The following is a 24,176-nucleotide window of genomic DNA, read 5'->3' as shown; positions in this document are numbered from 1 at the left end:
ACAAATATGCAACAACACAACTGACAACTGTCAAGCGCTGGCTGTCATTGCCACTGTCAGTGTTCATTGTCACCGGCGCCAGTGTGGCAAGTTCTCAGTGCGCGCTCAACTAGCAATTCAAGCCGCCGTAACCTTTGCCCCACAACGGGTAATTATGTAAATTGCAATTGTTGCCCAGAGCGCACGTGTTTGTGTGTGTGTGAGTGTTAGGCATGCGTTTGTAATTCCCTTCACGCAAATTCATTCGCCAAAGCGCACTGTTGCACGCACAATTTGCAAACAGTTAATGGTACAACTTTATTAAAATTGCAAACAAATGCATGAATTCCCTGCCAGCTGCAATCACAACGCGCACACGCACACACACGCACTCGTTTGCAGAAAACTTAACCGCCGTTCACTCATGTGTGTGAGCAAACCAATTGGGGAGCATATTTTAAATTGCTGCGCTCGGTGTTGCAACAACTGTTTTAACTAATTTCAGCAAATTTGAGTAAGAGCAGCGATAATAGCATCCGGCTCTGTGATTAGTTGACACTGAAAGATGAAAGCACACACCTTTGTATATACAGATGTACATAAATGTGTGTGGGAATATATAAATGTGTTAGGGTGTCCATTATTTCCGAGTTGATTTCAGTTTATGTTCTGAAAATAATTATACAACGTCTACGCGCTGTTTATTTTCAAATTAAGCCGTGTCTAATCAGACCAACGACAGTCGCGTTTAAGTAACCGGAACGGTCCCGGATTTTTAACTAGCCAAAAACTGTCAACGCGGTATCATGTCTCGAAATTACTTCAGAAATGTTTTCTGCCGCTACAACAACAACAACACATTTTTTTCCTAGTATATAACTTGAAAATATTTTATATTATGTATTAGCTAAGTAAATCTACAATCTAATACAAAATTTTCCGCTCTAGAGAAGAGGTCCAGATGATTTTCTTTTTCATTAAAGTAAGCCTTCAAAAATTTTACGCAGTTAAACTTAATCATCAAATGACCTGAGCATTCATACAAGTCTTCATAAGAGGTGGGCTGGTAAGTTTTGATGTATCCACCATATAGCCCAGACCTTGCACGATCGGACTACCATTTCTTGCGGTCAATGCAGAACTCCCTTAAAACTTTTTTTTCCATTTGTTTTTATTTTTTTTTTTTTCTGAACCATCGACATCTCAAGAATATTGTGTTAAAGTTTTAGGTCATTCGGAGAAAAACTAACGAAGTTACAGCAGGTTGAACAACGGTACCTCTAACTTAGGTTTGCGCGCCTTCCAGCCCTGCGCTGAGTGTACAAAACTTTGAATCGATTTTCCCATATATGTCATTTTTAAAGTCGGTGACCAGCCTACAGAAAAAACTACGGCAGCGATCGTTTTGAAATTTTGTACAAATATTCTACATATATATAGCTCTCGAATGACGTCGAGAACGTCAAAAATTTTAATTTCTAAGAATTTTACAATAACAAATAAGTAGATTTTTTTGTCTAAAATCGTCATTTTGGCTTGAAAATGGTACCAAAAACAATTGAAAGATAAACTAATAAACTAAAGAAAGCTTTTTGATTTTTTGGTTTCACCGCACAATCTTCTTTTCGAGGTGCCTGCAGAGATCGCCTATAAATCCGTTATTCTTCACTATTTTTCGATAAAACTTTTTTTAAGTATCCTTCAAATGTTGTACTTTCATAAAATAATAAGTAAAATAAACCTACAAAGTTTTTATTTTTTTAAATTGTCGAAAAAAGTCTGTATTTTTTCGACGAAACAAATTAATTTCCTCCCCCTTTTGGAGTAAAGTTGGATCAGAGTCCTTTGAAAATTACAATTCGCAGTTTTACCAGAAAAATTTTACACTGATGGAATAATATCTCTAGCTGAAGAATGGCAAAAAGTGGTCGGCCAAAAGGATAAATAAATAAATTTGGTTCATTGAAGTTCATTATAAATATAAAAAAAATTAAGTTGCAGTTTGATTAGAAATACGAAAAGACTTTTTCGACTACCCAATATTTTGTGTTGCTCATACGACATGGTGTACCATATGAATACAAATACAGTATATTACAACCTTTAATGAAAAGCCGTTATAAAAAGAGCATGCAAACCTTTTTTATAGCAAAAAATTTTGTATTAGAATATCACTTTTTCAAATTTGTAAACTTATTTGCTTTGGAGATAGAAAAGCGGTGTTTACGCCAGTAAAGAAGAAGAAGGAGATTAAAAATTTGGGTACAAAATATCAAAAATCGCCATATTAAACGCATGGGAAAAATTAACTAATTTCGGACGGTTTGAAATTGAAAATAAAGTTTATGTATAATGTGTATTAGAACCTTATTTTTAGCGTAAAAACTGAAATTTCTGTGAATGTTTGCAAAAAAAAGAATCAACTTGGTAAAAAACGAACACCCTAATGCATGGTACTTATTGTATAAACACATGTGTGTACTATGTTTCAAAGAATTAGCACAGCTTTGATATTTTTTATTTGTAACTGCTCTTTCTGCCTTGCTAAATTATTCACGTGACACACTCAGCATAGCATATTTAGCTATAACTTCTCTCTTGCGCTCCAGTCTTCCGCTGCTGAAGCGTGAATGTCCTCTTCGCCGCTGTGTCACATTAATTAGTAACGAATGTTTCATTTGCCGCTGAACAAATGGCATATTACTGTAGTAATAAGCCTTAACACCGGACATCATCCTTATGTAAATATATACTTAACATACATATAAACCAACGTGCATACATATATACGCATATGTCTACTAATCCGGTGGGAAAATAAAGATGCCTTGTACCTATTCTAATGAGAATGAGAATAAGCGAGTGAAAACAGACTGTAAATAGTTCCCAGTAGGACAATTTGATAACCTCATTACATCATCAACGAATTCAGAAAGTGAGTCAAACCTCAAAAAAGTATGGTTCTAGATTTGTAAAGATTGTTATTTTTTCATTTTTCCTGACTTTACCTTTTTCTTGAATTCACCATTTTTCCTTACGCCTATTACGCTCAAGGCCCGATGGCTCTGTGTGGCATTCGTTGAAATGGTTTCAAATAAACTTTTAACAATACAAAGCTGGGTGTTGACAGATCCAAAGAGGCATTAAAGTTATATCCTTTTTTTTAATGATTTTATGGAGAAAGAAGTTAAATGAAAAATAAATAAAATTTCTTTTAAATTTCATTACAAAACAAAATTCCTTCAGACCTCTCACTACTTAACTTTTCCTTTTATAACAAAGAAAACTTACCTCTTGACAAAACTTAAAACTCTCTGCAATCTGGCAACACTGGAATCAGCCTCCTGAGTTTCAAAATCTTCAGAACTGAGCAAAATAATATCCAATGATGTCTTCCATGAGTGCGATGTGCAGACTGCACTAGGCTAAAGCTTTACCATTTATAACTTTTTGTCGAAATTTACCAGGTTTTTGGCTTAATGTTCTTCTAATGTAAACTAATATAGCATAATATCGGTGTATAGTATAACGCTTAAATAGTATGCTTCGTTGATAGTTTGGCCGTTCGGAAGGCATTCGGAGCACACCACATCTCAAAAATCGAAAAATCTATCAGCATAATCTTGTTTTTGACCGGCTTTGACGTGGTTCTGATACCTCCGATAGTCCAACGATGCCAGTAAGAAGTCTGACGGTTAATTGTCGATTCTCAAGCGCCGATTCCTTTAATTTATTGACGTGTTGATCATCAGTTAATGTTGATGACCGTGGTGGACGTGGTTCGTCGTCAACGCGTTTGTATAATTTACACCAAAAACAACACTTGCTTGCGACAAACAATTATTACTGAAGGCGTTTCGGCACCAGTAATTTGATTTTGCACACAAAATTTAATGGAACTTCTTATTACTAAACACCAAAGAATTTCACTCATCGTAAAAATCGCCGAACGTACTTTATGTACTAAACACCAAGGATTATGATGTGACATTTGGCACAGATTTCACTGACAGTCATACTAACATAGAAAAAAAATATTTCGACGAATGGCTTTTCGCGCGAAATGTAATTTAAAAAGTCTTACAATTTTTTGCCTACAGCACTGTGCACGTATGAAATAACTTATTCGACTATGACGAGGTCTACACACCATAGACGCTTTGAAATGCGGAAGTAACTTATTTTACCTCAGCAAGTTCGCTCCTTCTTCCAGCGCTAGGTATTAGACTACCGAAAAAGTTCTGCTATACCCTCAGTATTTCTCTCCTTATTCATTCGCACTCATTTTAAGTCAAGTTTCATATACTACAAAGAAAAAAGAGTATCCGTTCAATATATGATAGACCAATGATGCTTTTCCAAAATGCTCTTAGTTGAGTCAATTAGTAATTCTTCCTATACTAGCTATTAATTGACTAAATCAAGGTTTTGCTAAGATAAAGTTAAATTTTTAATAAAGAACTTTAAATGCAGAAGACCTTCCTGAAAAGTTCACAAAATTTTCTTAATTATTTGCAAACATTACGTTGTCTAAGTGCCTTCGAGTCAATATGTTCCTTTAGCATCACCACAATTTTGCATTTTCAGTTTGACATGCACACTGTAAATGATTTTCACTTGTGCTTACATACCACTCTTGCCACTTTTATTAGCATTTGTGCAACATTTTCATTAAGCAAAAGTTTGGCAGCCACCCTTGTTGCCGAACAGTGCTTTTGTGGCCGATCTACATTCACTCATTTGATTTAACCTACATTTTCGCATCAATCCAGCAAAAGCAAAAAACCAAAAAGTGCAAAAAAAAAAATACAAAAAAGCTAAAAACAACAAAAATAAAGGAAATATTGCACTGACTCCCCTCCACGTTGCACGAAAAGTGTTACCTATGGGTTCGTTGGCAGGTCAGTGCTGACCGGGTGCTGGGGCGTATACGTGTTAAATTTAACATTCAAAATGCAGCTGTAAATTAGGGCGACTTTGTTGTACATAACCGTAAAAAGCGCGCCAAAGCATTTAAGCACCGTTATGTAGAATTAATTTCCAAAACGAAAATGAAATAAATTTTATTGCGCCTTTTTGCTTTTGTGGTCCGTAATAAAGTTTGCCCTTGCATTGAATACTCGGCGTTAATTTGTATTTTGTTTTTGCTTTCATATTTGCACTTTTAATATTTTGCATTTATCTTTTGCCTTCATTTTGACGCGTTGAATGCGTTTACGGTGTTTTCTATTTCGCTTTTTCGTCTTTTTCCGTTATTTGCCGTTTTGTTCTGCAATGAAAATTTACCACTTCATGCGCCTCTTTGCTTTTTAAATGCATAAGACAGCCGCTCGTGTTCGACCTTGTCTTTAACGCACAGGGCTTCCGCTGCCGAAGCCTTAGAAGTGTTTGCGCCTGAGCTTATGCTTTACAAAAAATATTTACCGCTTCTTTTTGCCTCACAGATTAACGCTTTAGCCTTTTTCAACAATATCGATAATCCGTATAACAACAAGAAGCACCAAGTCGTGCTATCCAATTACTATGCTTTTACCATGCTTTACTCACACTTTGCTTTCACCGTTTTTAAAGCTTTCACTAAAGCTCTATGCCTCAAAGTGCTCATTTTTCCTAAATTCATGGTTGGAGGTATGTATGTGTGTCTTTATGTTTATGCAAAATCCTTGTGGCTGCAAAAAATATCAAAGCACACTGTTTAATACCTTCCATTCTTATTCTCTGCTTGCAAGGTTTTACAATTACACGAGGATATTAAATTGCACAATGTTGCAGTTTCTACTTTTCCAATTTTTACATTCACTTGTTTTGCACTTTTTTTCAACTCACTACACGCATGCACTCTTTCCACTCAAATGTCGGACACAAAGAAAAAAATAGTAATAACTGAACATTCAGACAACATTTTTATTTCTCACTCAGTTATTTACTTGCTTGCTCCCTCTCTCCTAACTCGCAATACTCCTGCTGAATGCCGCTCATTTCATGTAACGGTTTATTGCTGTTCGCTATGATTAAAATTCTCTAACCAGATATTATGATGCGAGAGCTAAGGTAGCAAATGGCTATTAATTTATGTACAGGGGCGGATCCAGAGTAGAATTTTGTTGGGGGAACTATATAATTTTGTACTTGCAACTCAAAGTATTTTTCTTCGCGGAGTGTCACTAGTTTTATTTTTACAGAACACAAACCTAGGGCTCATAATAGGAGAATAATGCATGAGTACCGTTAATAACTAAAAATTTGTGCAGTTTATGGAGGCACGATACATTTCCATTTCCGATGGGCACAACGATGGTTTCAACGTTTTCGTTCTGTCCTTGTCCATATTTCTTGGACGGTGGTCGAAGCCTTTATTTTTGCGCATCAACGCTCCGGAAGGCCTGTCGTCGAAAATTGCTATAAAATCGCTGAATTGGTCGAAAGAGACCGGCATAGTAGCAGCCGTAGCATCGGTAAAGAGCTGGGCATGAGTCACTAAAAATTCATTTCAATTTCAATAAAAATAAATTAAAAATTAGGATGTGAAAAAAATACCGCAAGACTTTTTTGACAATCCATTATATAAAGATATGTAGATAAACTTGCCTACTGAAGATCCATCATTAAAGATCCATCATTAAAACAGCAAAGAATCTTGGGAGAAATTGGTGTTCACTTGTAAATAAGACAATTGCGGCAATTAAATGTATCTATCTGACCAAGAAAAAATCGAGATTTTGATATTGCATTAACCTTAGAATAAGTTACGTTATCCCAATCGGTATATTTAGTGGTCTTTTCAGTGTGCAAATGTTTTACATTTTCCTAAATGAGTCTAACTAGACTAAAGGTCTAACAAATGCGGAATGACAAAGAGGAGGTGTTGTGGTCGCTGGAATCTGTCAAAGACAGCAAAATTTCAACCTGCTTTCATTTCGATGACAACGAAACTAGAATTTGATTAGTATTGGGATTGTGGAAGATTCGACTAGTATTCCCAGTCCTTAGCCTGTTTTTGCAGCGTTTGTAGCCGTGCAGCAGCAATAACGCGTCGAATATTCCCTTCCGAGCCGTCAACCACACACACTCGGGCTTGTCTGTGTAGACAAGCGACTTTACATAACCCCACAAAAAATAGTCCTCTTTCTTTCATTCTTTATTGGCGTAGACACCGCTTTCGCGGTTACAGCCGAGTTTACAATGCGCGCCAGCCGTTCTTCCTTTTCGCTCTTTGACGCCAATTGTAGATTCCAAGTATGGCCAGGTTCTTTCGCTCCTGGTCTTTCCAACGGAGTGGAGGTCTTCCTCGGCTTCTCGCGGTGGGTACTGCGTCGAATGCTTTCAGAACTGAAGTGTTTTCATCCATTTGGACGACAAGACCTAACCAGCGTGGCCGCTATCTCTTGATTCGCTGAACTATGTCAATGTCGTCGTATATCTCATACAGCTCATCGTTCCATCGACTGCGATATTCGCCGTTGCCAATGCGCAAAGGACCATATATCTTCCGCAGAACCATTCTCTTGAAACCATTCTCTTAACGCCGACTGATCAGCTGTTGTCACCTTCCATGACTCTGAACGATATAACAGGACGAAAATGATGAGTGAATTGTAGATTTTGGTCATTGTTCGTCGAGAGAGAACTTTACTTCTCAATTGGCAAGAGTTTATTCTGCGCTAGATTTCGAGGCTTATATTGTTGTTGGTGTTAATGCTGATGCCAATATAGACGAAGTTATCTACGACTTCGAAGTTGTGACTGTCAGCAGTGACGTGGGAGCCAAGTCGCGAATGGGACGACTGTTTGTTTGATGGCAGAAGATATTTCGGTATTAAATTGCACTATCTTGAAGGTTACACCACATTCCCACGGCGCGAGATTATGCTTTCTCCAAAACTTACCTCAATAAATTGATTGTTTCGTTGAGGCAGTCTTGTTCGAACCAATGGTCGTCCACATTAAAATCCTTCATTTCAAGCACACCCATTGACTGTATCATCATGGCCGGCTTAATTTTTAAAGGAATATGGACCAGTGATTCCCTCTGCTCATAGAGCAGAGCAAACAGTGACTTTTTGAGGATGTAACGGTGTATTTACAATGATTATCATCACTCCAAAACATCACTCCAAATGCGATTCTACCAAAAGTGAGCTTCATCGCTGAACAAAATTTTCTTGTGAATATCTGAATTGGTGACCACCTCATTTTAGGCTAATCACCCAAAGTACGATGCGTTTAATGTTTTTTTTTTGCACGATTTAGATTTTGTAAAACCCAAAACCAGATCTTTACGTAAAATGTTCCATAAAGTAGACGGGCACAAGCGAACGGCACCAAACTGAGTTTAAATCAGGTAACAACTGTCAAAAACCAACTTCTAAAAACATATTGCCTCCTTATATGTCTTTATTATGATGCTATATTCCTGCTGGTCAGTAGTTCCTCAAAGGTAAACTTTTGGCACAGACACATCCAGATTTCTTTTTCGTAATTTTGACTATACCTTGAAAAGCTAAGCTAAATTTATACTAACAGAAAGCTGTTCTTTAATGCGCTTGATGAACTTATGAGGGTAAATATGCCAAAAATTAAACAAAATCATCTCATCTTCCTTATTATACTGAAAATTGTGCCATGCCACAAAAGAAGCCGCATACGATCCGCAATGCAAATAATTACTCGAATTTGCAAAAGACAAAAGCGGGAAGCCAGACGCCAGACCGTGGTTAGAACTTCGCCAATTTTGCTGGCAACGACGCACTAATAATCATGCGTTTAACGAAACGCCGACTGCTCTTTACGCCATCAACTTCCTGCCGTTGAGCTCATTGCATTTGCATTTAAGTTTCGCCGCGAAATTGTGTCGCTTTTGACGACACTTTGCAGCTTTTCGACTTCCTTGGCTGCACATTATTCGCCGCCATCGCCTCTTTACTTGCCAACTCTGGCTTAGTTTCCTGCTATAATGCTCCATATTTGCCATATCCTGCGTGGCTTTGACAGACCTTTGTTGCGATACCGTTATTCGGTGGCATTATGCTAATGACAGTTTCTTGCGTCACTTTCTTTGCGCTTTGGTGGCGCCTGCAGTGCGCCCGGAAAGAATATCACAATAAAGGAATTACTTAATTACGTGCAACACACACACACACGTACCTTCAACTGCAAAGCGACCATATCACTATTTACATACATATGTACATAGATAAATGGTCCGTTAATGTGTGTGCGGTGCAAAGTGGCTGGAGGAGGTAGAAACGCAAATTGAAGTAAGCAAATGTCTGCGGCGTCAGCCATAATTACACATTTCCTTAGCCATGCTTGTATTGGCTCAACATGCAGGCATTGCATTGTTACCACACAAAGGCACACCGACAACAAAAGTGAAAACCATGGTCTTTGCAGCAACAGCACTGCCTCCCCTCCGCCTTGCACCGACTGCCATTTTGTTTGCTTTGCACCAGCATATGCCACATGCGAGTACCGATATGCATTAGGGTGGTATTTAAATGTTGGAAGACGATTTTGCTTCACAGCTCCCAATAACTCTTCACTAGAAATCTTGCTTTTGTAGGAACCAGCTGAACAAATCTTAAAATTGACCTTTGGGTACTAGTAACGGGTGATCCAAGTAGAGGTACCTTTTCCAATAGCCTTTTTTTGACATATCACGTGTGAGTCGTGTCAAGCTCTCATGTTATTCTTTATTCAGTGCTGTTTGGCATTCCATCATGGAAATACTTACGCCTGAACAAGGTTTACCGTAAACGTTCAGCTCAAGTTATGGTCAACGTAATCGACCTACAGAGCGTACTATTCACAACACCATCACCCATCTTGAAACCCAGCATGAAACATTGGATAATATACGACCGAATAAACCGCATTGCCGCATTTGGGACGAAGAGCAATCTGAGGACATCCAAGAGCTGTCATTTTAACCAGGAAAAGTAACGGTTTGGTGTGATTTGTGGGCCATTGGAATCATTGGCTCACATTTCTTCAAAAATGATACCGGTGAGAACATAACCGTCAATGGCGACATCATAACCGACTGTTTCATGCTGAAATTGAAGGTCGTCATCTCGGCGACATTAGGTTTCAACAAGACGGCGGCTCTTCCCACATATCGCACCAATCAATGGATTTATTGAGAGAATACTTTGGTGAGCAGATAATTTCACGTTTTGGGCCGGTCGGTTGACCACCAAGATCGTGTGATATCGCACGATTAGACATTTTACTGAGAGGATATGTAAAGTCTAAATTCTATGCGGAAAATTCCGTTTCGATTTAGACCTTGGAGCAAAACATCACGCATGTCATTCACCTGTTTGTAGTTGAAATGCTCGAACGCGTCATCGAATATTGGACTCAACAGATGGACCATCTGAGCTGTGGCCGCGTCCAACATTTGAAAGAGATAATCTTCTTAAAAATAAATGCCAATGTTCTTTCGAATAATAAAAAACATTCGCCATTAAATGTGAAGTTTCTGTGTTTTTTCTAAAAAAAAAAGTAGGGAACATCGAAAGTTAATAATATAGAACGCTCTTCTTGTCCCACCAAATACAGAAAATTACCTTCGGGTCATGGATATACGGCTTTGCAGTCGATTTGGGATATTGTGCAGGTTTCACACATGGCTTTTTGCGTTTAGAATTGTCTTAGTAAATCCATTTTTCATCATCAGTGAGACTGAAGAGTGAAGAGACATGCAAAATTGTCTTTCAACGTATGTATCTTGGCTTCAAATCATATGGTATAATTTTTTGTAATGGCGGCCTGAGTGATTCCTAAAGATTCTGCGGGCTTCTTGTGTGTTTCGTAGCAATCTTTAAACAGTAAAGTAGTTGCTCATCTTCAACCTTTTTGCAGGCCCTGAACACTCGCCGTTCTTCACCACTTTTAAATCGGCCAAAACACTTTTGGCATGTTCATTCAGCTAGTGCACGTTCACCATAAACATGGACGGAATGAAGTCAACAAAGTTCTTAAACCGCAATTAACTCCTTTTTATTGGTGGGTTTCTATTCAGCCACATTTCGCTTCATAGCGTGCCACAACTGCTTAATCGGATTTACGTTCCTATATCCTCAAATACTAGTTCGAGCAGTGAAAAAAATATATTTCTAATTAATGTTTTGTATGCAATTTTATTGTTGGGAAGCTTTGTGGCATGGTGCAGTGTCGTCTTGAAAAACTGCCTCCGAAGCATAAGAGACGCTCTTCAAGAGCCGGAACTAAGAAATTCTTCATAACTTAGCCATACATTTGGGCATTCATTTTGCCACATAAAAAGGAGTATGAAAAGTAACCCCAGAACTTAACTGTTTTGACAATACATTTTTCTTCATTTCTTTCTCTAGTTGTCGGTTGAACTTACTTTCATCTGACCACAAAACCTTTCTGCATTGCTCAAGTGTTCAGTTCTTGTACTTCTTTGCCCATTTTAGACGCGATTTTTTCATTTTTTTGAGCCAGCATTGGCTTTTTTGCAGGACTTCTTCCGAACAAACCGGCTTCTCGCAACCTTCTTCCTTCTGTCTCCACACTTATTTTCAATCCAGCACTTTTGAATCGATCCTTAACACTTATCATTTTTATTATGCCATCAATTTTGTTGTTGTTAGTGGCACGTTTCAGACCAGTGCCTTTTTTCGCCCCTAATCCTTTAAAGTATCCTTTTTTTTGCAAGAAACGTACCACAGTTAAATGTGAACAACCCGCCCTTTTAGCAATAGTCCTATAAGAAAGACCTTCCTTCACCAACGCTTCAATAGCAACTTTTTTATCACGACTCAACTGTTTCTGATTTGCATTTCGATTATAACAAAAGATCACTCACGAACGTAAAGAAAATTTGCCAAAAATTCTTGCGCCCAAGACAATTGTCTAACTTATCCATATGAACAGAGGTGTGTTCAAAAAGTATCGCGACAGTTTGCTGACAGTTTTCTTCGATTGCAGGGGCGTGGTGCATCATGAGTTCTTGCCACAGGGAAGAACGGTCAATAAGGAATATTACCTGCAAGTTATGCGCAATTTGCGCGAAGCAATCCGCCAGAAACGCCCGGATTTGTGGAAGAACAAAAATTGGCTTTTGCACCACGATAACGCCCCTGCTCACACATCGTTGCTTGTGCGCGACTTTTTGGCCAAAAACAACACACTAATGATGCCGCAGCCACCGTATTCCCCAGATCTGGCCCCCTCTGACTTTTTCTTGTACCCTAAACTGAAGAGGCCCATGAAAGGACGACGTTACGCTTCTCTTGACGAGATAAAGACTGCATCGAAGGAGGAGCTGAAGAAGATAAAAAAATGATTTTTTGAAGTGCTTCGAAGATTGGAAAAACCGTTGGCACAAGTGTATGATATCTCATGGGGATTACTTTGAAGGGGACAAAATAGATATTCATGAATAAATAAATAATTTTTGAAAAAACACAAAATTCGCGATACTTTTTGAACACATCTCGTATAAGTGCCAAACTACGGTGGAATCCCAGGTAACAGCAAAGCTGACTAACTGGTCAGAAAAGGCATCTTAGCTCCACTATCAATACTTGTAGAATGGAAATGGGTCAAAGCTTCTCTTTCTTCGCGCATTGTATTACTGCATAACTGGGCTTCGCGGAAACTTAGGCTGCACTGTGAAGACATTAGTTCTTGCGTTTTCACAAGATCTTTTTGGCCAAAATGGAACGCATGAGTTCTAGGAAGCTCTACGCGCGCAGTAAGACTACCCTTGTCCTAGTTATAGGGATTATAACCGGTTACTGAGGATTGATAAATTGAGAATCTTACCGGATTTCAGTTGAAGATACCAACATCACATCAGCAATACTTCAACGCGGGAAATCCCCTTTATTGCTTTACAAATTAATTGTTAAATTTCTCAAGTTTTCAACTTGAATTGCAGTGTTGCCACTGGTGCGCTTTTCATGACCGCCAGTGTATATAAAAAAGTTCTTAGAAAAATTCATTTATCACGAATGTATGTAAAAATACATATTAGAATACAACTCTGATCTAACGGAACTCCAATTCTCGCTATGAAACTTACTTATTTTTAGGTATTTATTTATAACTCAAATAAATATTAAATTTATAATAAAAAATTTTTGTAAACGAAAGTCATGCAAAGAAATCATTGAAAAAGAACAGAGTTCTGAAGCGTTAACCGTTAATTAAATAGCGCCATATTAACCGTTTTTCAGTCGCATTTTTCATTATTTGTTGCTCCAAGTATCGACGAGATAGCAAACGAATGTAAATTCACAGGCATATGATTACAGTGAGTCTTTATACACATGTACAACAACAATGCAAGAAAACTGCAATTGAATTGATGTGAGTGGAATGCAATAAACGGCTATAAGTAAATAATTAAGTATGTGTGAATACAGTCACGAGAGCAATGCACAAAGTAGATGCAAAAGACAGTTTCAATTCGGTAATTAAAATGTTAAAAAGGGAAAAGAAAAAGAAAAATTAACTACTTAAATTAATGAAAACTTGCTCGTTTCAATTCTTCTTTATATCGAATTTCTCGTCTTTTATATCCCTGCAGTAAAAACTCCGAATATTTCACGCACATTCCAGTTCTCGCAACTTACAGTTGCAAACGAAAGTAGGTGCTAAGCGGGAATGCGAAATGTAACGGCATTAAAATGTCAACTCCTTCATTAAATTAAAATGTGTCAATTAAAAAGAACAAAAGCTGAGAGAAAGCGAACCATATACATATGTACATATGTATGAGCGCATCGAATTGCCAATTACAAGCAAAGACGAACTTTTTATTTAAAAAAAAATATGACAAATTAATAATGTTGCAACTCACTTAAATATTTTACACGCTATATTACTTTAATTTTTGTTAAAAGACTGAATAAATGTTTATGTATTTCCCTGTCATTACAGAAAATGCGTCAATTCCAAAAGACGCTCGAGGATTTGAGTTCGCGCGTCGCCTCGGCCGAAGCCACGAAAGTATCATGGTTGCCACCCGTCTCCGCACAGGAGGCCACCGAGCAAATGCAACACTTACAACGTTTGCGCGACAAAATGACCACCGCCGGTGCGCTGTTGGATGATTGCAACGAGCAGCAGGCATTCTTCACCGCCAATCAAGTGTTGGTGCCCGCCATGTGCCTATCACGGCTGGAAGATTTGAACACAAGGTAAGTGCCAAAGAAAGCACATTCAATTAATGTCAAAATAGATGGTCATAAATTAAATATTTCTAAGAGAATTATGATATTTTTTGCACATTTTTAAAGCACATTTTTTCATTTAAATTTCTATTCATATTTCTGCATCTCCTTTATTTTGTGAGAACGCCAGATTAACAAAACTAAAATTTTAGGAAAGCGTCGCAGCCGTTATTAGGTAAAACGTTTGTGAAACTATAGTCTTGTCAAGCAAACGTCGTATTTTATAAATTATTTCATTAACCTGTGTCACTCGAAGACGGTACACCTCTAGAATTGGCAAATCTATTATCTCCAGGTTTTGAAATATAAGAGACCCAGTGCAGGTTTCTTTAGAGCTTCAACTCAGCTTCCTTTCAAATGTTAAATTTTCAATGAAGAAGTCCCACCATAATAGTATCCGACACGGCTTTGACAACGACGTGTACAGGAAACATCAAACTATCACCTAAGACCGAATTTGCGTCGAAATTTCCTTGATTACTTAATTAACTGGTGCCTGTATCAAAGATTAATTGGTGGACAATTGCCTCGTAGCTTAGTACTCCCAAAATTTTCAGGGTTTAACTACTAATGAACTCCAACGGTTCGTTCAGATGCAGAGGTCGATTTATTCGAAAGTTACGTTCCCTTGAGCCTTCTTGGGGCTTACTAATTGATAGCTGGATCTCACGTAGGCTTGTACTACGCTAGCACTTGTGCAATTGAGCGAGATAAAATACAAGAGCTCTGCAAACTTAGTAAAGTTTACTTGTACCTAGTTGTGGGAGATTTACTGGTCTTAATTCATTCTGCATCGATCCATTAAAAATCTTACTGTATGCCAAATCCAGAATTTGCTTAGAAATTCATCATATCAAAAATTCCTTTTTGACTGTCTCGTCTTTAAGAGATCGCGGCTGAAACTTATTATATCTCACACCTTTAACCAACCAGATGAATTGGTGGGAATGTAAATAAGTGGCGATCCATTTCGTGGTTCCCTACTTTTTTTTAAGAAAAAACACAGAAACTTCAAATTGAATGAGGGAAGCTTATTATAATTCGAAGGAACATTCTTTGGGATCAATTTTTTGATTCAAATGTTGGCCGCGACTACGTCTCAGATGGTTCATCCGTTGAGTCCAATTTCCAATGACTCTTTCGAATGACTTTAGACTTTACATATCCCCATAAGAAAAAGTCTAACAGTGTGATATCACACGACCTTGATGGCAAATCGACCGGCCCAGAACGTGAAATTATCTGCTCACTGAAGTTTCCTTTCAATAAATCCATTGACTGATGCGTTGTATGGGAAGTGGCGCCGTCTTGTTGGAACCAAATGTTGCCGAGATCACAAGGTACAATTTCAGGCATTAAATAGTCGGTTATCATAGCGCGATAACGGTCGCCATTGACGATTACGTCTTCACCGGCATAATTTTTGAAAAAATATGGACCGATGATTCCACCGGCCCACAAACTACCGCAAACCTTTGTTTTTTCTGGAAGAAATGACAGCTCTTGAATCTCTTCAGGTTGCTCCTCGTCAAAATGCGGCAATTTTGCTTGTTTAAATATCCATTGGGCTACAAATGAGCCTCATCACTGTAACAAATTTGGCTCGAAAACGTCGGATATTCTTGGAACTTTTCAAGAGCCCACAGAACGAAGCTATGTCGCTTGGGAAGGTTGAGCGGCTTCAGTTCTTGCACAAACTGTATCTTGTACGCTTTCAATTTAAGATCTCGCCAAGCCGTTCCATACGTCAGTCCGAGTTGCTACGAACGGCGCCGAATTGACTTTCCACGGTTTTCGTGCACACTCTCAACTACGGCTGCTATATTTTTTTCACTGCGTGCTGGACGTGGTCTATTTTGTCAAATATTATCCAATAATGTATGCTGTGTCTCAAGATGGTGATGGTGTTGCGAATATTACGCTCAGTGGGCCGATTATGTTGACCATAAGTTGAGCAAAGCGCGCGAAACACATTATTTATAGAACGTGAAGTTTCGTAACAAAATTGAACGATTTGTAAACCTTGTTCAGGCGTAAGTCTTTCCATGATGAAATGCCAAATAATACTAAACAAAAGTAACATGACAGCTTGACATGACTCACACGTGATCTGTCAAAAAAATACTATTGAAAAAAGTATATGTACTTGGATCACCTGTTACAACGCCTAAGGAGACTTATGATAGTAATACGAAAGTTTATGATTTCGGAATTTATTTTTATTTCAGGTGATTCTAAGAAGATGAATTCGGATATATTCTTTTCGGAATTTATTTTTATTTCAGATTTTCTTAATGTCGTACATAGTTTACAAACGACAGCAAAAAAAAATAAGTAGTCTTTAACCAAGTTTCTCATTATTACTCTTCCAGAATGAAACTTCTACAAATTGCAATGGATGAACGACAAAAGATACTTTGCAACGCTGGTGCTAATCAAGCTTTGGAGAATGGCGAAGATGGACGTACAACATCGAATAGTGGCACAATTGGGCCATTACCTAACCTAGGTCAAAGCGTAAAGCCACCCTGGGAACGAGCAACGACAGCAGCCAATGTGCCTTACTACATTGAGTGAGTATTAAAACGTGGCAACCTCGAGGAGGAAAAAATCCTTAGCTATACCAGATGTTAGGACTAGATAAGCATTTCTTTAGAAGAAGAATATTTGAAAACTTACAAATTTAGAATCTTTTAGAATAATTGCCTTGAATGTGTTTTCTTCTTTGTTACTCTTAAATGAAGAACGATTCAGGACGCATGAAAATTGTTCACTTTTGTACAGATACAGTGAAGAAGAGAAGGGGCAATCGGAAACAATTCCTCACTGAAGTTCGCAGAGAGCCCGGCGCTTTGCTATAATGTTTAACAAATTTTTCTCTCCGAACCTCGGTAATAGTTTTAGGGTCATTTGAGTCGTTAGAATGTCTGTTCTAAATCTGGCAAGTGTTTTTAAACACAAATCAAATCGTTTAGATCCTCCTTGCCACAGTTGTGATCCCAAGTTTCTCGAACAGTAAAGATCTAAAGACCATAAAGTATTCGTTATGGTAAGGTTATACTGTAGAACTCGGCAAGAAGTTGCTCTAGGGGTAGACAAAAAATATCACAAAATACCAAAAAAGCCTTTGGGTTTGCCGCAATTATACCCTACAGAATGATAGAACAGGAATTTTTTAAACTTTATTTGTTTTCACAACTTTTTCGTGTTTATTTTCCTTTTGCAACAGTCACGAGCGCGAAACCACTCACTGGGATCATCCAGAAATGATTGAATTGATGAAAAGTTTGGCTGATCTTAATGAAATCCGTTTCTCCGCCTATCGCACAGCAATGAAGTTACGTGCCGTGCAAAAGCGTTTGGGTGAGTAGCCAACAAAAATAACTAAAACTAGCAAAAACCAGTACACGATGTAAGTTTAATTAATTGATACAAAACACGTGACCACCAGCGTAGAGGCCGCACGCAATTCACGCAATAATTTTAATAATTTTACAACTTTGTTTACCCAAAATATAGCGCTGGATCGCATACCCATGTCCACTGCCATCGAATCGTTCGATCGCCATGCGTTGCGCGCACAAAACGACAAGCTCATCGACATACCCGACATGACGACCGTCTTGCATTCGCTCTATGTGACAATCGATAAAATTGACTTGACTTTAATGTTGGATTTGGCCATAAACTGGATACTAAATGTTTACGACTCGCAGCGCACCGGACAGATACGTGTGCTGAGCTTTAAGGTGAGAGCGCCGCTTAACGGTACATATTTCACTCAGTTTATGCGTTAATGTGTTTTTTTTTTTTTTTGTTTTATTTTTGCCTTCGTACGTCCGCAGGTTGGCTTGATTTTGCTCTGCAAGGGTCATCTCGAGGAGAAATATCGCTACTTATTCCGTTTGATTGCCGACCCGGAGCGCAAAGTCGACCAAAGAAAATTGGGCTTGCTGCTGCATGACTGCATACAGGTGCGTTGTTGTTGCCAGCTCGGCGGGATAGCTTTATTTGACACACATTTGCTTAAATGCACATATTTCTGCTTCGCAGGTTCCACGCCAGCTGGGCGAAGTGGCCGCTTTCGGCGGCTCCAACATCGAGCCTTCGGTGCGCTCATGCCTCGAACGCGCTGGCATCTCGCAGGAAGGTAAGAGCCTTCAACGAAGAATTCAATTACTTAAATGTCCTTAATGAAAACTATTAACCTATCACTTGCAACGGTTTTCAACGCCACGAGAGTCCATCATAAAAATACATATTTGCCATTTAAGCGTTAATTAATTACATTGTAAATGAATTTTCTGCAATTTTCAAACCACTCAATTTCACCTCCTATTAACCATAAACTTTTTATGCACCTCTTTTCAATCTCTTCTGCGCCGCCATCACAGCCATTGACGCCAATCAGGAAATTGCCATTGAACAATCACACTTCCTCGGCTGGTTGCAACACGAGCCGCAGAGTTTAGTCTGGATGCCGGTGTTACATCGTCTAGCGGCTGCCGAAACGGCCAAACATCAGGTAAGTGCATTTTTGAATCTGTAAAGTTCCTACTAACAGCAGAAGCTCGCCTGTAATTGAGGGAGCGGCGCTGGAAGGCGCTTTTAACACCACTCTTCTTACCACAACCTACAATAACTCATCCTGCAATCAACCTCATCCTTGTGAACCCGTTACGCCAGCAGGCGCAGCAGTGTTCACACACTTAACGGCAATTATTTCCCGATTCACCACAGCTTCCGCGAATCCTCTCTGCGCTTCTGCGGCAAACACCTACGCCATTTACCTTTTTCACTCCTCGAATTTTCACATCAAATCCCAGACCTCAGCCAATATCTTACACCTTAAATGCTTACATACATACAAATTGTACCCCAACATCTACCTTAACCCAACCACCCACATGTACATATGTATATCTATGGCTTTGCCGCAAGTAGTTACTAAATCCAATATTTGCATTTCTCGGTACACCACTCGTCGCTTTGTCGTGACCAACACCTTCGCTCGCCATAATCGTAACCACCACCTACGCACATAACTAACGGTTTTCCATCCAAATATTAAAATGGCCACAACGCTATCCGAAATTGGGGACAACAGGCAAAATGTAACATTTGTAAGGAGTATCCGATAATTGGTTTCCGTTATCGCTGCCTCAAGTGCTTCAATTTCGATATGTGCCAAAAGTGTTTCTTCTTCGGACGCAATGCCAAAAATCACAAATTGAGTCATCCAATGCACGAGTATTGCACAACGGTAAGTATTCGACGAAGAGCGAAGTAGATGAGAGTCAAGAGATAATACGAGTATAAAGTGAGCAAATAATAGATGAAGATAGCAGAGAATGAGTGTAATGAGGGTGAGATAAAGATATCTTTACGGTGAATCAAATGTCAGTAGTAAATAGATGAAGGTAAAAAAACAATGCTTGAGATAAACGATATGATCAGTAATAAAAACAAGAAAAATCGTTAACTTCGACTGCACCGAAGCTAATATACCCTTCACAGGTGCATTTATTTTAGTAACTCTGTGTTCAGTTTGTATAGAAGCTATATGCTATAGTAATCCGATCTGAACAATATTTTCGGAGATTATGTTATTATCTTAAACCGTAAACCCTGTCAAACTTCGTGAAGATACCACGTCAAATTCGAAAGTTTTCCATACAAGCTCTTGATTCCGATCATTCAGTTTGTATGGCAACTATATGCTATAGTTAACCGATCTAAAAAATTTCTTCGGAGATTACATTGTTGCCTTAGAAAATAATCTGTGCCAACTTTTGTGAAGATATATTGTCAAATGTGAAAGTTTTCCATACAAGAACTTTATTCCGATCGTTCAGTTTGTATGATAGCTATATGTTATAGTGGTCCGATATCGGCAGTTCCGACAAATGAGCAGCTTCTTGAAAAGAAAATGAAAATTTCTAAACGATATCATAAAAACTGAGGGACTAGTTCGAATATATACAGACAGACAGACGGACAGACAGACGCAAATGGTTAAATCGACTCAGCTCAACATACTGAACATTTATATAGTTACTTTATAGGGTCTCCGACGCTTAATTCTGGGTGTTACAAGCTTCGTGGCAAACTTAATATACTCTGTTCAGGGTATAATAAAAGTGAATAAGACACAGATAAAGAGTTGTGAATAAAATGTAGATAAAGATAAAGATAAAGATACAGATAAAGATAAAGATAAAGATAAAGATAAAGATAAAGATAAAGATAAAGATAAAGATAAAGATAAAGATAAAGATAAAGATAAAGATAAAGATAAAGATAAAGATAAAGATAAAGATAAAGATAAAGATAAAGATAAAGATAAAGATAAAGATAAAGATAAAGATAAAGATAAAGATAAAGATAAAGATAAAGATAAAGATAAAGATAAAGATAAAGATAAAGATAAAGATAAAGATAAAGATAAAGATAAAGATAAAGATAAAGATAAAGATAAAGATAAAGATAAAGATAAAGATAAAGATAAAGATAAAGATAAAGATAAAGATAAAGATAAAGATAAAGATAAAGATAAAGATAAAGATAAAGATAAAGATAAAGATAAAGATAAAGATAAAGATAAAGATAAAGATAAAGATAAAGATAAAGATAAAGATAAAGATAAAGATAAAGATAAAGATAAAGATAAAGATAAAGATAAAGATAAAGATAAAGATAAAGATAAAGATAGAGATAGAGATAGAGATAGAGATAGAGATAGAGATAGAGATAGAGATAGAGATAGAGATAGAGATAGAGATAGAGATAGAGATAGAGATAGAGATAGAGATAGAGATAGAGATAGAGATAGAGATAGAGATAGAGATAACATTAGATAAGAAAGTAAAATAATGAATTATACAGTCCAGTGAAACGAAAATGAATAAAATATACTATAGACAAAGGCATCTGTGAATAATATAAACATCCAATATGAATAATTTCTTCGGAGATACCGATGCCTTGAGCAATAATCTATGCTAAATTTCGTGAAGATACCTAATCAAATGAAAAGGTTTCCAGTACAAGCATATGATTCTATCAATCACTTTGTATGGCAGCTATATATCACATATATACAATAATGGTCCGTTATTGACGGTTCCAGCAAATGAGCAGCTTCTTGAGGAAAAAAGGCGGGGTGCAAAATTTCAAAAACTGAGGGATTATGACGCGTATATACAGAGAGACGGATACGGCTAAGTCGACTCAGTTCGTCATGCTGATCAGTTACATAGTATATATTTTATAGAGTCTTCGACATTTTCTTCTGGTTGTCACAAACTTTGTGGCAAACTTAGTACAAGTATGCCCTGTTCTAGGTAAAAAATGCAGAAAAACTCAGAAATCAAGATAGACAAGGAATAGACAATTATAGAGATAGACAATTATAGAGATAGAGATAGATAAAGAATAAAGATAGAGTTAGAGACAGAGACATAGGCAGAGATGAAGATAGATAAAAAGAAAGAGATATATAACCACACACTCAAGTTTTGCGCATTTGGAATCTCTTGAACTTCTACTAAATATATTTAGTCTCTATGTTAAACTTCATATTTATCCAATCAAATTATAGACCACTTCAACAGAAGACGTTCGCGATTTCACACGCGCTTTGAAGAACAAATTCAAGAGTCGCAAATACTTCAAAAAGCATCCACGTGTCGGCTATTTGCCGGTACAAAGCGTGCTCGAGGGTAAGCTTAACGCACTTCGAAACACATAGAAATAAATACTTAAACATATAAACTTCTACCAAACAGGTGATGCATTAGAGAGTCCCGCACCGAGCCCACAACACACCACACACACGCTACAAAACGATATGCACTCACGGCTCGAAATGTACGCTTCCCGTTTGGCGCAAGTTGAATATTGTACCGGTTCAAATTCAACGCCCGACAGCGACGACGAACATCAACTGATCGCCCAATACTGTCAGGCATTGCCCACAAATAACGGTAGCGGCCCCAAATCGCCAGTTCAAGTAATGGCAGCCATGGATGCAGAGCAACGTGAAGAGCTGGAAGCGATTATACGCGACCTGGAAGAGGAGAATGCCAATTTACAAGCGGAATATCAGCAGTTGTGCAGCAAACAGAACAGCACCACACCCGACGCGGATGGTGGCATGCAGCACTCAACGTCCGCCATGGGTGGACTGGCTGCTGGAGCTAATGCCGGAGGTCAAGGTGAACATGGACAGGTAAGAGAGAGAGACTGCTATTGAGAGTACCGTCATTATTTAAAATCTGCTTTACAATTAGGATATGATTGCCGAGGCGAAACTGCTACGCCAACATAAGGGTCGTCTTGAGGCGCGCATGCAAATACTGGAAGATCACAATCGCCAACTGGAAGCACAATTGCAACGACTGCGCCAATTGTTAGACGAGCCGAATAGTGGCGCGGTGAGTGCCGCCGGCTCTGCGTTGAATTCTAAGCCGAATACGTTGCAAACACGCTCCGTGACCGCATCTCAGCTGAATACCGACTCGCCGGCGAAAATGAATCAACAGAATGGCCATTATGAGCAAAACACAAGTGAGTAGGCGAATGCTTAGAGAAGGAAGGGAACTTCAATAAATAAAAGTTTCCTGAAAGCTATTTAACGGTTACATTTATATATTTTTTTTTGTTATAAGGCATTTATCTAAACCTTTTCTTGCAGTAATAATCGCACTTGAATTCAACACATTCGATTAATTTGAAACACAAATTTTTAATTAAAACTGCCTAGTTCACTTAAATATATGTAAACATCTGTGTATTTATATGTACACATTTATACAGACTAAAAATTTGTTTCCTTGAGAGGTTGCCACTAGAATAGAATACATTTGTGTTATAGTACAATGGTGGACTTTATACTCAAAACAATAACCAAACGTGTTGAATCGATTTATTAGTAAGTAATATTGAGATCCTCTGCTGTCGCTCTGATGCCAACACAACGATTTTCAAGCACTGTTTCTTTGACGGTTTCGATGTCATCGTCATTAACAGAGATGGCAATGTCTTCACGACTTTCAGAGTATGTTTTGTGCCACGCAAATACTTATGTTCGTAATGAAATAGACACTCGAAAACACTTCAGCAACATTTTCAACGATTTCGTAGTAGTGATTCTATTAGGAATCCATAATTTCAAGCCAACTCGTTGTTCAATTTTTTCCATGGTAAAATCATGTCATAACCAAACAGCTGCCCAGCACTCAAATCAAACTTCACATGAACATAAAGAAGATTGAACCAATCTAGGAAAAATCGATTCAATTTGCGTCCAGCCCGGGTCAAATCTGATCATGTGTTTATTAAACATATTTATATATATAATTAATATACCTCAATTATTTTAATTTTGCAAGTAAAGTGATTTCCATTTAATTTTGAAAACAATAAAAATAGTAGGAAAAATATACTTACACTATGATTATATATAAACGAATACCGTACGATCATTGATATATACCTATGTATATGTATGTATGTACACTGCAAGGCATCAGAATAGCACACTTCAGGTTTAAATAGTTTTTAATTAATTTCAGTTTTAATAACTGAAGAAGCTATAATTCAAAAATTATAATTATTAGCGAATAATTTTTCTAGAAACCGAGGACAGAGTCTTCTGTATGGACTCCGTACACATCGAACAATACGGACTGCCGTGATTTTGAAATTTATATAAATAGCCTCTGAAGCACCCATGCTCGCTTAATATTTGGGTCAGGTGGAAATCCAGGTCCCCATGTTGTCTACTTATCCATGGATAAGGGATGTCAGGTATAAGTCTATGGGTCCACCGTCCTTTAGTTGCGGTTCGCCACCGTTGCTGCCATATAGTTATGCTCTTCTTTCTCTCTTCTCTCTTTTGGATTTCTGTAATTGGCGCTGATAGCTCATAATATATAATCTCGTGAACTCGTCACCCTGGATGTCTATGGGCGGCATACTACCTAG

General features: G+C 37.9%; 1 protein-coding gene across 12 annotated transcripts in view; it reads left to right on the top strand.

Annotated features, from left to right (window-relative positions):
* The window catches only part of LOC126759481 (dystrophin, isoforms A/C/F/G/H), a 558,659-nt gene that overhangs the window by 519,418 nt on the left and 15,065 nt on the right, over window positions 1-24,176 (top strand). For all 12 annotated transcript variants that reach the window (XM_050474347.1, XM_050474395.1, XM_050474333.1 and 9 more), the window contains 11 exons: window positions 13,897-14,156; window positions 16,562-16,762; window positions 17,419-17,552; window positions 17,709-17,938; window positions 18,035-18,163; window positions 18,243-18,339; window positions 18,584-18,714; window positions 19,297-19,452; window positions 21,790-21,910; window positions 21,977-22,419; window positions 22,481-22,757. In XM_050474347.1, coding sequence (XP_050330304.1) covers window positions 13,897-14,156; window positions 16,562-16,762; window positions 17,419-17,552; window positions 17,709-17,938; window positions 18,035-18,163; window positions 18,243-18,339; window positions 18,584-18,714; window positions 19,297-19,452; window positions 21,790-21,910; window positions 21,977-22,419; window positions 22,481-22,757 — 2,179 coding nt within the window. The remainder of the gene's footprint in view (window positions 1-13,896; window positions 14,157-16,561; window positions 16,763-17,418; window positions 17,553-17,708; window positions 17,939-18,034; window positions 18,164-18,242; window positions 18,340-18,583; window positions 18,715-19,296; window positions 19,453-21,789; window positions 21,911-21,976; window positions 22,420-22,480; window positions 22,758-24,176) is intronic.

Source organism: Bactrocera neohumeralis, chromosome 2 (assembly GCF_024586455.1).
Source record: "Bactrocera neohumeralis isolate Rockhampton chromosome 2, APGP_CSIRO_Bneo_wtdbg2-racon-allhic-juicebox.fasta_v2, whole genome shotgun sequence".
Taxonomy (NCBI): Eukaryota; Metazoa; Arthropoda; class Insecta; order Diptera; family Tephritidae; genus Bactrocera; species Bactrocera neohumeralis.
The sequence above is the reverse complement of the archived record's forward strand: the minus strand, read 5'-3'. Positions and strand labels throughout refer to the sequence as shown.